At 33.2% G+C, this 13917-nt stretch overlaps 1 protein-coding gene across 1 annotated transcript; it reads left to right on the top strand.

Moving 5' to 3' along the window:
* The first annotated feature begins 6759 nt into the window (after window positions 1–6759).
* LOC144574701 (DEA(D/H)-box RNA helicase family protein) lies at window positions 6760–13917 on the top strand. The gene is made up of 9 exons (XM_078324735.1): window positions 6760–7256; window positions 8021–8293; window positions 8792–9115; window positions 9609–9800; window positions 10178–10339; window positions 10976–11310; window positions 11583–11696; window positions 12870–13027; window positions 13405–13917. Exons 1-9 carry the CDS (start codon window positions 6882–6884, stop codon window positions 13749–13751), a joined length of 2280 nt encoding a protein of 759 aa, XP_078180861.1. The 5' UTR covers window positions 6760–6881; the 3' UTR covers window positions 13752–13917.

The raw sequence follows: 13917 nt of genomic DNA, 5'->3' as shown, positions 1-13917 counted from the left end.
AGAATTTCTAAATCTCTCTCTATCTCTTCCTCCAACCCACCCCCCTCAAAACCATTTCTCCTGTAGCAATGATCATAATTAGAAAACAGCCATTTTCTTACTCTAGGGTTGACAAGTTGGATGCTGAGGAAGAGAAACACCAAAAAGCGCAAATATTGATAGAGAAAATCTTACATGATATCGACTCTCTGACGAAGAGGCCGACTCCCTTGCGGTTAAAAGTAGCCAAGGTTTCGAGAAAGGTCGGGGTGCGTCTGAAAAGAATCAGGGTTCGTACAAGAAAGATGCGAATCTGGTTGCGTCGTCGAATCGAGCAATACTTGAGGCCTTCAACTATTCGGTTTGAATATTAAGAGTTATTATTAGTTGAAAAAAAATTTAAATCCAATCCAAAACAATGTATCGAACTAATTAACGCAGTAGAGAGAGTAGACGCAGATTGTAGCACCAATTGTGCTGGAGAGCTTAATTTGTTCGGTTTTCCTTCTTTTCTTTACTTTTCCCTTTGACCTTTTGTGTGAATCCTGTGGGGGGGTGTGTGTGTTTGTGTGTGGGCACACTGCTATTTTCTATACTTGGATGTGCAAAATAATTTGAGGAAGCAGCAGCATGTAAAACAAGGTTTTATGTAAGAAAATTTGTTTTTGCGAGATCAATTATTGTGCTGAAGAAGTAGAGCTAGATGGCAACATGTAAAAATAATTAAATAAGCAAACAAAGTGTATTGTATGCTATGTTACTCGGATACTTCAGATTGACCTTCGTATCCTTATCAAACATGTATCGATACTGATACGCGCTCGATACACCGCATATCTCTTACGTCGTGTATCCTTACTCAGTCGATCGTGGTGTATCCTTACTCAATTGATACGGTCGTCGATACTCCGTTGAAACGAGCAATACGGTCAGATCGAACCAATTAGCAAAACTGCACCCGCGAACCATGAGCAGCGTCCGTGGACCACTTCCGCACTCCCGCACCCGTGAACCACAATACGGCCCTGTTCGGCTGCACAGTGGGAATAGGAATAGGAACGGGAATAGACAAAGTTTGAACTGAAATTTACTGTTCACGTGGGAAGAAAAAAATTCAGTCTGAGTGAATTTTTTTTTTCCCACGTGAACAGTATTTTCGGGATTACATCCGAACAGGCCCTACACCAGCGCACAAATGTAATTTTTTTGCCATCCGCGTGATAAGAACTTGGAAAGTCTCAGTTGGGACTCAAAATCTTAAACCACTCCACCAAAATTTGCTTTGTGATATATTCCAGTAACTTTAATATTTAATCTAGACTTAAGATAAGCCTTTATTCCATGTTTGGTTGTGGCCTAAAGTTAAGGAGACCTAAATTGATTATTCCAACTTAGGCCAGTCTAAATTATTCATGTTTGGCTGAGGCCTAAAGTTAAATCATAGCTTAAACTATTCCTTGTTTGATGAGAGTTGGTGGAGGACTAAAGTTTTGAAAGCCTAAATTAATTAATTATTTATAATAAGGTAATAACTATATGTTATTAATATATTAATAATAACTATAATATATTATATATTATTATAAAATTTAGTTAATATATTAATAATATAAAATATTAATTATATATTAATAATAATTATTAATAATAAAATACTAATTATATAATTATAAATTAATAATAATTAATAAAAAGATACTAATTATATAATCTTATTAAAATAATTATTTAATATATTAACAATATAAAATATTAATTATATAATTATATATTAATAATAATTATTAATAATAAGATACTAATTATATAATATTAACATATCAATAACAACTATAATATATTATAATATTATTATAATAATGATTTACTATATTAACAATATTAATTATTAATTATAAAATTATAAATTATTAATAATTATTAATAATAAAATACTAATTATATAATATTAATATATTAATAGCAACTATAATATATTGTAATATTATTATAATAATTACTTAATATATTAACAACATAACATATTAATTATATAATTAAATATTAATAATAATTATGAATAAGAAAATATTAATTATATAATATTAATATATTATAATATTATTATAATAATTATTTAATATATTAACAATATAGGATATTAATTATATAATTATATATTAATAATAAGAAACTAATTATATAATATTAATATATTAATAATAACTATAAAATATTATAATATTATTATAATAATTATTTAATATATTAACAATATAAGATATTAATTATATAGTTATATATCGTTAATAAGATACTAATTACACAATATTAATATATTAATAATAACTATAATATATTACAATATTATATAATAATTATTTAATATATTAACAATATAACATAATAATTATATAATTATTTATTAATAATAATTATTAATAAAAGGATATTAATTATATAATATTATTATAATAATTATTTAATATATTAACAATATAAGATATTAATTATATAATTATATACTAATAATAATTATTAATGATTATATACTAATTATATATAAATAAAATATTATTATAATCATCCAAGTTAAGCCACGAGGTGGAATAAAAATTAAACAACATGTGAGGTGGTTTAATTTAGGCCAGCCTAAAGATCGGCTTATGCCATCTTAGTCCAGCTCAATTAAAGCACGTTTGGTGGAATAACGAGGCCTAAACTCTTTATTCCGCCATTTAGGCCACAACCAAATATGGTGTTAATGTTTTATAGCTTGATTCAATAAATTAGTCTTTTGTGATATATTCATCTTTTTAATTAAACTTTTTATGATTATTTAAATACAATATATAAAATAATACACGTATTGTATCTTAGATTTTTGAAAATTACCGTATTACTATATCCGTATCGTATCTAATACAAAACCTGTACCCATATCCATGCAACATAGATTATATGTATGGACATCTCAAGACTGTTTCACATAGCTATGTATAGTATAATTTTTCGGGTAAAACTAGTGTGTTTTTGGCGAAATTCAATTTACCAGTTACTTTTGTTTATGAGGAATTGAATTTGTGGAACTTGGATGTAACTTAAATTTGTTTCACTTCAGACAGCAGCAGCTGAATCAATTAAACTAAATTGTAATTTCGTTATCTGGATGATTTTTTTCCTTGAAGGTAGAATTGTATATCTTCATTTTCTTATATTATGTACGTAGATGTCCTGATCTATCAAAGGCTATGATTGAAAGATGAAAAATTCAATTTAATATCAACCCTCCAATCAAATAATTTGTCTTATTTTGATTAAATGCATATTTTTTACGTGTAGAAATCTAAATTTAGTTAGAAACATACTCACCACATATACTGCCAGACGATATGTTACAATTAAAATTGAATTGAGAACAAAATTGGAAAGAAAAATCAATTTATTCATTTTCTTATTTCTCCTCTCCAGTTATCTCACATTCCTTATTTTCTAATTTAAGAATCATGATGATGATCAATTTATTTTTAAAAATATCAAATATTGACATCTTTTAAAAATATTTTATCAACATTTGATATCTTATATTTAATATCTCCAAATTTAATATATACTCAATTTAAGCTATAGTGAATCTTTTTGCAATTTTACTTCTTCAATTTTGATAAGAAAAAATATTTTTTTATTAGTATGTTCATGTTCGTTCTTAGATTCATTTGTTAATTGTATGGAGAACATATATTGAGGAGGGATTTTAATAACATTAACTATAATTAGTGTCACAAAATGGAGTAACTAATTTATTAATATGAATTCACTTTTAATAAATATTTTTTGTCCTTTTGGCTTTTGCCGATGGGATGTATATATTTCTACAATCTATTTTTTTTTAATCAAATCTCTTTACTTGCGTCAAAGTTTGAAATTCAATTTGTAAATTAAACTCTTGATCTTCTTCATTTTATAATATGTTTCCGTTGCAACGCACGATTACGATACTAGTTATTATCGTTACGTGACTTTTCTTTTCTTTTTTATTTTATTATTTTTAAGCTTTTCAGAAATTTCCTCCGATGCTGAGAATGAAGATTTTCAGTATTCAGTGAACTATGGAGTCTAGAGAAGTGAATCTGATAAATTAAAGTTCATTATTATAATGAGAGTAACAGCTCAATAGCACTGTTACTAACATATTCACATAATGCTATTTAACAACTTTAATATAATCAGCTACTAATTAGAAACATATTCTCTTGTTGAAGGTCGGACCAAATGTTGTATACATAATTGTACGCAACCAAATGATCATCATGCGGGCAGTCCAATCTAAATCTAAGTGTGCCAAATCTATGATCACAATCAAGTCGTGATCCGTTGGTTTTTGGCACATATATAAATTTGTAAGAGAGGGAATTCACATTCACTAGGATCCCTGATTGTTGATTTGTTTTCAGCCGCATAATTAAAAAAATAAAACCATATAAATGTCCAAAATTCCTAAAATAAAAGCTCTAACTGAAGAGATTGATTTAGAATCACAGACGAACCTGTTCGGCCTCCAATTGAGAATGGACATGGACACAGAAATTGAACTGAAAAGTACTATTCCTTGGAGGAAAAAAAAATTGAACTGAATTTTTTTTTTTCCCACAAAAATAGTAACGCAGCCGAACAAAGCCAAAGAGTGTAGTTTTGGTTAGGCTGGACTTAGACCCATTAGCAGACTCAAAGCCTTTTTTTTCTTGTTCATCTTAAGTTATTAACCCATAAGCTCTGGGCCCAACAGCTGAAAAGCTTATTATTACCGGTGTTGTTCGGCGAATAGGTCTAAATGCTCCTTATTCAATCAAACAACTTTTCTTAGTCCAAATTAAAATTTGCTTCTTTTGTCCGAACTAAACTTTCTTAATTCATTTTATCCAGAAATTTTAAAGTTTCTTTAGCATCCTCTTTTATTCCGACTTTATCAAACAAGTACTTTTAATCCTACCCATTGTACCGAACAGCTTCAGTAATATCTATATATATATATATAGGCTAATATACAATCGATTATTCCTAGTCTCCCTTGCAACCAAGTCGTTTTTAGATTTTTAAAGTCCAAATGATCGATCCAAACCGTTAGATTAATCTCCGTATTAAAATGTTATAGGAGACCAAATTTTATATTTTTTGGAATTTTTTTAATATTTATTAAGCCACTTTGAAAATCGCTGATCCAACGGTGGCTTAACCAAACAGTAAAATCAGAAGCTACCGTTGGATCAGCGATTTTCAAAGTGTCTTAATAAATAGTAAAAAAAAACTCGAAAAATGTAAAATTTGGTCTCCTAGCATATTTTAATATGGAGATCACATCTAACGGTTTGGATCGATCATTTGGACTTTAAAAATCGGAAAATGACTTGGTTGCACGGGTGACGTGGTGCAATCAATTGTATATTAGTCTATCTCTCTCTCTCTCTCTATATATATATATATACTAGTATCATACCCGTGCGTTACAACGGAGACATATTATAAGAAAATAAATATATCAATGAAAATAATAATTATCCAAAAATTAAGACACATGTTAATAGAAAATTTATATGATTATGTATTTTAATTAACTTTAATCGTGATCTCTAATAACAATTTGATGATGTGATGATTCTTTATTTTTAAGTTCCAATGATATCAAATAATAGCTCGATTCAAATCTAAAATCAAATATCGTACAATAATTCAATATCGACATATAATATGATATCAAAAAATATAAATAAAAAGTGCTATCGTGTGTATGTATAGGATATATACCAGTATCATACCCGTGCGTTGCAACGGGGACATATTATAAGAAACAAATATATCAATGAAAATAATAATTATCTAAAAATTAAAACACATGTTAATAGAAAATTTATATGATTCTATATTTTTAATTAACTTTAATCGTGATCTCTAATAACAATTTGATGATTTTTTATTTTTAAGTATCAATGATATCAAATAATAGCTCGATTCGAATCTAATATCAAATATCATACAACAATTCAATATCAACATATAATATGATATCAAAAAACATAAATAAAAAGTGTTATCGTGTGTATGTATAGGATATATACACACACACACATATTATAAGAAAAATATATATTCACACACATGTTCCAATTTATATTCTTATTTGTTTTCAATTTAGAACACACACACACACATTGATATATTCATCGGAAATATATTCTAAATTGCCCACACCAATATGTATAGAAACAAAGAAAGAGAAATAAGGAAATAAAAAAAAAATAATTTCCATTGTGATCCGTATAGAAACGAAGAAGTAAGGAAATAATAAATAAGAAAATGAAAGATGGAGTCTTCTCAATTGAAGAGGAGAAATATGGAAACAAAAAAAAAAGAAACAGATAAATATATCACTAAATTTCAGAATTTATTCAATTTTAATTGTAACATATCGTGTGACAGCATATGTGGTGGGTATGTTTTTAACTAAATTTAGACTTCTATACATAAAACATATACATTTAATCAAAAGAAGACAAAATATGTAATTAGAGAGCTGAGATCAAATCCGAAGTTTCATCTCTCAATCGTAGCCGTTGGCGGATCGGACGCCCAACGTGCTTAATAATAGCTGAGATCAAAATATGTAACGGCGGTTCGGATCATATATATCGGGGTTTCCCGTTCCGGCCGTGATACTTAAATGGGACCTGGTCCGCCCGATCCAAAATGGAGGGTCCAGATCTATCTGGAACTGTAAGGCAAATAGGCACTCTCTCGCTAATGAATGAAGGCTGAAGAGGACCGAAAGTCCAAACCCAAAATTTTGGCCGATTATTAAAAGTTAGCCGTGCACCAAAACCCTCGTCTCTCCGCCGTTAACCCCTCTCCTCTAAAACCCTAGCTCCGCCATGCCCCGACCTAAGCTCCACCAGACCTCGTCGCGCAAGCAGAGGCATCTCCATGAGTCCGAAGAGATCAAGCTACTCGACGAATGGATCGACGCCATGAAGCCCTCGTCAGGGACCAACCCTCTCGCGGTCCCGCCTCCGCCGCCATCCGCACCTGTCGGAAGCCTCCCCGGAGGCGCGGGTTTCAGTCCGTATCCCGGGTGTAAGCTGTTCTCGCAATTGCCTATCTCGGTAAAGACCAAGAATGGGCTGAAGGGGAAGTATGTGGAGATGAGCGACATTCAGAGAGCCTCGTTGCCACATTCTATGTGTGGAAGGGATATCTTGGGAGCTGCAAAGACCGGATCGGGAAAGACATTGGCTTTTATTATACCGGTAAATTAGCGGATTTCTAAATTTTTGGTTAGCTGAATATGTTTTGAATGCTTTCAATTGGAAATAAATCATGTGAGGGAGGAGAAAGTCTCTCAACGGTGAAAACAAGGTTATTATGGCACCAGTACAAAACTGGAATGCCACAAGTGTCAGGTGGTAAAATATATATATATCAGACCTGGCATTTTGCAGCAGTAGTGTGGTCTGAAAACTCATGTACAATATGTCGGCAACTCAACCTGGCAAAATACAGTGTTGTTACAGAAGCCAGGACATCGGGAGGCATTACCAGTCCAAGAACTGGGGTTGGTTATATGTATGGTACCATCAGTGGTGGAACTTGAGCCAATCAGTTCTTATTACTTGTAGAAACAAAAATACTAAAATAATATGATCAGACTAATAAAAATTGACACCTAATGTTAAAATCACAATTTTAAATTGGACTGGCAAGGTAGCAATTATGTGTGTTGTGAGCTATTATTTAATGCAATGTAATGAGATGTAAAAGGGAGATCAGAGATGAATGTGTTTAAAAAAAAAAATTCTTAATTCAAGGTGCCAACCAATGTGAAGAGTGCCTAGTAATGAAAATGGGTAATAACCCACAAAATGGTCTCTTAAGAGCTCCGCCACTGGGTACCATCGCAGATGATTGTTTTTTTTTGGTGTCATGCAATTATTATTAATACCAAAAGAGATAATAATATAAAAAGGGAAAATAATGACTAAAAAAAGCTCAATTGTTGGTTAATTAATTACAGGTAATAGAAAAGTTGTACCGACTGAGGTGGGGCCCAGAGGATGGTGTGGGGGCCCTTATCATCTCTCCAACAATGGATTTGGCTGCACAACTATTTGAAGAGCTCAAGAGGGTTGGAAAGTACCATACACTAAGTGCTGGTCTATTGGTTGGTGGCAGAGATGTAAAATCAGAGAAAGAGAGGGTCAATTTTCTAAATATTATTATCTGCACTCCTGGGCGGTTGCTTCAGCACATGAACGAGACCCCCAATTTTGACTGCTCTCAGCTTCAGGTTTCTTTATTGATGTTTATGACAACATCACTTTTTTTTCTCTCTCTCTCTTTTGAGTCTATAACGGTGTTTGATGATAAGCTGAGGCTGACTCCAGGTGGAGATTGCACAAATGAGAGTAATTTGAGCAAAATTGGATATTAGCTAGCACTATTTAGTCAAATGCACGCTTAAGTTGTCTCAGTTCTCGGATTCAGTAGCAATGGATAGCTTCCTTTTTGTAATTCTTTTGTTTGTTCTTTTGTGGCCTTTTTGATATTAGTTGCATAGGCTAATTTGGGGTTAATTTTAGCTTACATGAAATAGATTGCACAACTTGGGAATTAAAGAAAACTCATGTTAAACAGAGCATTTAATTTCATGATTCAAAATTTGGTCCCCTGTTTGTGGTGTAGCTGTGCTTACAATACATGGCTGCTCTTGTTCTTGTTTCTTTTTAATATTTTTTTTCCTATTTTTCCTTTGGAATGTGTTAACCTGGTGTTATTTCTAAAACAGATTTTGGTTTTAGATGAGGCAGATCGAATACTAGACCACGGGTTCCGTGCCGAGGTTGATGCCATTTTAGGCGAACTACCCCGAGTGAGACAAACCCTACTCTTCTCAGCTACACAGACAAAATCAGTAAAAGACCTAGCAAGGGTTAGTTTGAGCAATCCAGAATACATAAGCGTGCATGCTGAAGCTGTGACGGCCACACCAGAGCGACTGAAGCAATTGGCCATGGTGGTGCCAATTAATCAGAAATTGGATATGTTATGGAGCTTCATTCGGAAGCATCTCAATTGTAAGATACTTGTTTTTCTGACGACCTGTAAACAGGTGAGGAACTTTATGCTTTTATTTTATTTCCTCCTAGAGTTTGACAAATATTATGAAAGGACCCCATTAAAAGAATGAATGTATTGCATACACACTAAAAAAAAAATTCTTTGGTATGGGGTAATCTATAACCCATGCTTCCTCTATTTGTTCAAATGGGGCCTTAAATATATCTTCTTTCCTCACTTTATTTACACAAGTACTGTCTCTATGTCTAAAGTTTGCTTCACCATTTTCATTGCAAAAAGCTTGAAGTACCGCTTCCTTTTTCACGGTTTATATTTGTACAATTAGAGATGCATGCTTTGTCCGCAAGTTGGTTGGCGAGAACAAAACTGTAATTAATATTTTCATGTATTAGGTTTCTCATTTGTGTGTGTTATACATGATTTGTTGAGGGTTTGCAAGTCCCGTGATGAACAGTTTTTTTACCAAACAATTTAGACATGTAATATCTATGCTGGTTCTAATTTTATTTTGTATACCTTTTTAGGTCAAGTTTGTCTTTGAGACATTCAGCAAACTACGACCGGGTGTCCCTCTAAAGCATTTGCATGGTGGGATGAGTCAGACTCGTCGTATTATAACTTGCTCAATGTTTGCTGAAGCGACACCCTCGGTTCTCTTCTGCACTGATGTGGCATCCAGAGGGCTTGACTTCCCTGCCATCGATTGGGTTGTACAGGTACATATTACGTTTTGGGTTACGATAGATACTATACATACTAGGTCATTACCAGTATCGAACTGCTATGTAGTTGTTTGGTTGCTTTGTTGTAGTATTCTTAGCTAGTAGGGTTTTCTGCTGTAACTGATATGGTGCCAATCTATACAAAACATACCTCACTGCTGCTGGTTGTATTCGTGTTCTTGAAATTACATCAAGTGTTCCAGCTGCTTCTGCTGCTGTTTGCTTTAGCATTTAGAAATTTAGGTTGATATACTATGCAATATTTATACTATAATTGCTTGCCACAAACTTAGCTTCTACTTCAAATGGGATTACCTTGTGAAAAGTCACTTGTTGTAATTGGGGCCAAATTAATTTTTGGGCGGTTGTAGGTGGATTGCCCAGAAGATATAGAGACGTACATACATAGAGTTGGGCGCACAGCACGTTTCACAAATGAGGGCAGATCTGTCCTTTTCCTCTCACCGTCTGAATTTAAAATGCTGGAAAAGCTACAAGGGGCTGAACCAAAAATTCCCATTAAGTCAATTAAGGTAACTTCAAATTGGAATTTTGGTTTTGCAGCAAAAAAAAAAGGGATTTCTTACTACAAACATTTTTGTTGCATTTGTACGTAGGAATTAACTTTTCTCTTTGATACAGCTATCACCAAACATTTCTACTATTTTGCTTTAACTTTTTACAAGCAAACTTTGTTCAACTTAAGAAGTTATTTATGTCCACCTAAGCTTTCGCACAACCTTGCCTCTTCAACTTAGAAGCCATACTTTTTCTCAATGCTTTTGTACATTTTATATCCTTGTGAAGAAGAACCTAAATTAAAGGTTGTCAGACGAATTATAGTCTTGAATATAAATCCTTTTTTTTCACAAATATAGATTTAACAGAACATTTTGCTTTACGTTGGAAGTCTATGCCCAACTTAATTAAATTCATTCGAAAAATTGGTTTGACTTTGTTGATTTTTCAATTGGCCTAGTCCTTTAATAGTTGGGTTTTTGTTTATTCAGACTGGGATGCAAATATTAAAATGTGTGGTACAATTTTCAAAAATACTAGCAATTAAGTGAATATGATCTTGTGAAATACTAGCAATTAAGTGAATATGATCTTGTATACAATGTGCTGTGCATTACTTAAATACAAAAAAAAAAAATCTGCTTTTTCAGCCCAATAATGACAAATTGGAACAAGTATCGCACCGTCTAGCTTCTGTGTTAGTTGAGCATCCTGAAATGCAGCATACTGCAAAGAGGGCATTTGTGACCTATATCAAGTCCATCAAGGTTCAGAAAGACAAAGAAGTTTTTGATGTGACCAAGTTGCCCTTGGAGGACTTTGCCAAGTCTCTGGGGTTACCAGTGACACCAAAACTTCGGTTCCTAAATCGGAATGGCAAGGTGGGGTCTTTCTCAGAATCAATCGATGATGACATGGGAGAAGATGGCAATGGCCAAAATAGCTCAGATGAAGAGTTAGAAGATGATGTTATTGTGGCCAAAGAGTGAGTAATTGTTTGTAACCGTAGTTACTATCTTTACAAGTATTATACTGAGTTTGATCCCCTCATTGCACCCCACTTAAAGAACTCCAGAAATGTTCATAACAAGCTGCAATAAAATGAAGCCAGGGTAACATTTTTAATATTTAACATGTGTGATCATTATAATTGAAATGTTGGTTTAGTTGTGAATATTGTAGTCTTTAGTTTTCTTCCCCATGAAGGAATAATTGAAAAGAACTGAGAAGTACCATGTGTAATTTTTGCTTTTATAGGTTGGATTCAACAAAGAAAAAGAAGCAAGAACTTAACCACACAGAGGATTCTGAAGATGACATCCTCATTCCAAAAGAATCCAATAAAGAATTGCCTGAGAAAAAAGTTACCGAGTACGTCTCTTCTCGTACAGTTTTGTAAGAGCTTCAATTTTCTATGTGACAGACGTGTCAGTCTGTTGACCAGACCTGACCTAGCATAGCCCTGACCCATATATTAGTTTGTTTATGACTTCATAATTTTTGTTAAATGGTTCGAGCTCTGTATTAAGGAGTGCAGTTTGTTTTGATTATTAAATTGATAATGTTACCTAACCTTAGGATTTATCCAAGCTAAAAAGAAAACAACAACAAATTCGGATTGGGTTCATTTCCATAACCCATGCATTGCTGATGACCAAAACCCTGTTTTATAAAGCAAAACAGCCCAGTTGTGATCAATGACCCATTGGTAGGTTGGGTTAGGCATTAACTGTGAAACAATTACATTGTTGAACCAACTGGATCCATGTCCAGCCTGAACAGCAGTGCAGAGGGAAACTTTTTCATCTTCCAGTAGCTTCCTATTTTTTTGTTTCAGAAATGTTCATACTCAAACCATAATTTTAGTACCACTGCAATTATACTTGTTTCCTTGCTTTAGAGATCTTATAACTGTACTGTAGTTACATCATAAAGTCCATTCAGTAGTATCATAAAATTATAAGGAAAAGTTTATTCATATTTGTATGTATTTGGTGAATTCATATTAGCATGGAAATGTTAGCTATATCTTAGTTGCTGTTCCCATCTGTATTCAGGAAAAAGGAAAAATGGATACAGAAAAACTTCTTCATTAACCAATACATTTCTCAGTTCTGTTCTTGTACCTAGTGCCGGCAGTAAAGCACAACCCTGTTTTGTAATATTTTTATGGATCAATGTAATATGTCAATGCTTTTGATCTGATTTTTCCTCATCTTTTCTGCTACCTTTTTACTGAACTATGCATCAATGCAGACATATGAACCTAATTGAAATGCAAGTTGATGGAAAAAGGTAAAAAAAAAAAATACTGCAAAGTAACCCAACTTTTGGGTTTTGGACCGGAACCGTCCGATTCGAATCTGTTGCTCGAAATCACTTCAGGATTTGAATTCGTTACTCGAGATGTGTGCGCTCCATTTCGGATGGATTATCACGGATTCAAATCGGACAGTCTCGATCCAAAACCCAAAAGTTGGGTTACTTCACTGGATCTGAATTCATAAATCAACCCTGACTCTAGTTCAATGTGACATCTTCTAGGTTACCCACTAGGATTTCGAAAAAGAAGAAGCTGAAGATAAACCCACTGAGGCCAGCTGGTACAAGGGTCAAGTTTGATGATGACCTTAACATTCTCCCTCCTCTTGCTGCCATTGCTGATATTGATACCGGGGAAAGTGTGGTTGACCGCACTAAATGTTAGTCTTTTTCTACCTTGCTTTTGTCTGTGCCCATGATACTAAAAGGAACTGTCTATTATTAATTGTTGTTATTTTTTTTCTACTAAATGTCTGCTCCCCTGGAACTAAATCACAGCTGAAGCTGAACTTGTAGAACAAAAATGTAACTGATACCAAATTTAGGCAATTTAATAACTGATTGCCACGAAAGCAAAGTTCTGTACAATACCTTGTTCCAGTTGTGAAATGTGATATCCAAGTCTTAGCCGTCAGTAGCAGCTCAGGTGGAAGGTACCACTTGCGCCAACTGGTACCTCACTGGTCCAGTAGTAATCAAATTTGATATTTTGAAAGGTTAGCTAATAGTGATAGCTTTATTGTTATGATTTTAACAGTGGAGGAGAGGTACACGAAGCTAAGAGAGGAAATGAAAGAGCATGACAAAGAGGACAAGAAGCTACAACGGAAGATGTTACGTGAGAAGAGAAAGAAGCAGAAGATGAAGCTCAAGAAATGGAGAGGAGATGCCGAAGAGGTGGCGGTGGGGTCAGACGAAGACGAAGACCTATCAGATCTTGATGAGGCTGAGAAACCCAGGTCGAAAAAGTCAAAGATGTATTTCAATAGTGACAGCGAAGACGAAGGTAAGAAGGCTAAGAAGAGTATCGGTGATGCTGCTGATAGAATTAGGTTAGCCGAGCAAGAGGCATTGGCTCTTAAATTATTGAGCTCCATGCACTAGTAGATTCTGTACTTGCGAGTATAGGGATCAAAATTTTGTTAGGTACTAGTAAAATTTGTAATTTTCTTCTCTTTTATTTTTCGGCTTTTATGTGTGAAACAGATATATATTTGAGTATTACACATTAAGTTATTGTTCTTAATATATATCGAAAATATGGTTCTTA

The sequence above is a fragment of the Carex rostrata genome, chromosome 23 (genome assembly GCF_964058835.1).
Source record: "Carex rostrata chromosome 23, lpCarRost1.2, whole genome shotgun sequence".
Lineage (NCBI taxonomy): Eukaryota > Viridiplantae > Streptophyta > Magnoliopsida > Poales > Cyperaceae > Carex > Carex rostrata.
The sequence above is the reverse complement of the archived record's forward strand: the minus strand, read 5'-3'. Positions and strand labels throughout refer to the sequence as shown.

Excerpts from the sequence above, each read along its gene's own strand:
- LOC144574701 (XM_078324735.1), top strand. The coding sequence starts at position 6,882 with ATGCCCCGACCTAAGCTCCACCAGACCTCGTCGCGCAAGCAGAGGCAT. Across the intron at positions 9,801-10,177 it reads CCATCGATTGGGTTGTACAG|GTGGATTGCCCAGAAGATAT; the intron begins GTACATATTACG and ends GGGCGGTTGTAG. Across the intron at positions 11,311-11,582 it reads GATGTTATTGTGGCCAAAGA|GTTGGATTCAACAAAGAAAA; the intron begins GTGAGTAATTGT and ends TTGCTTTTATAG.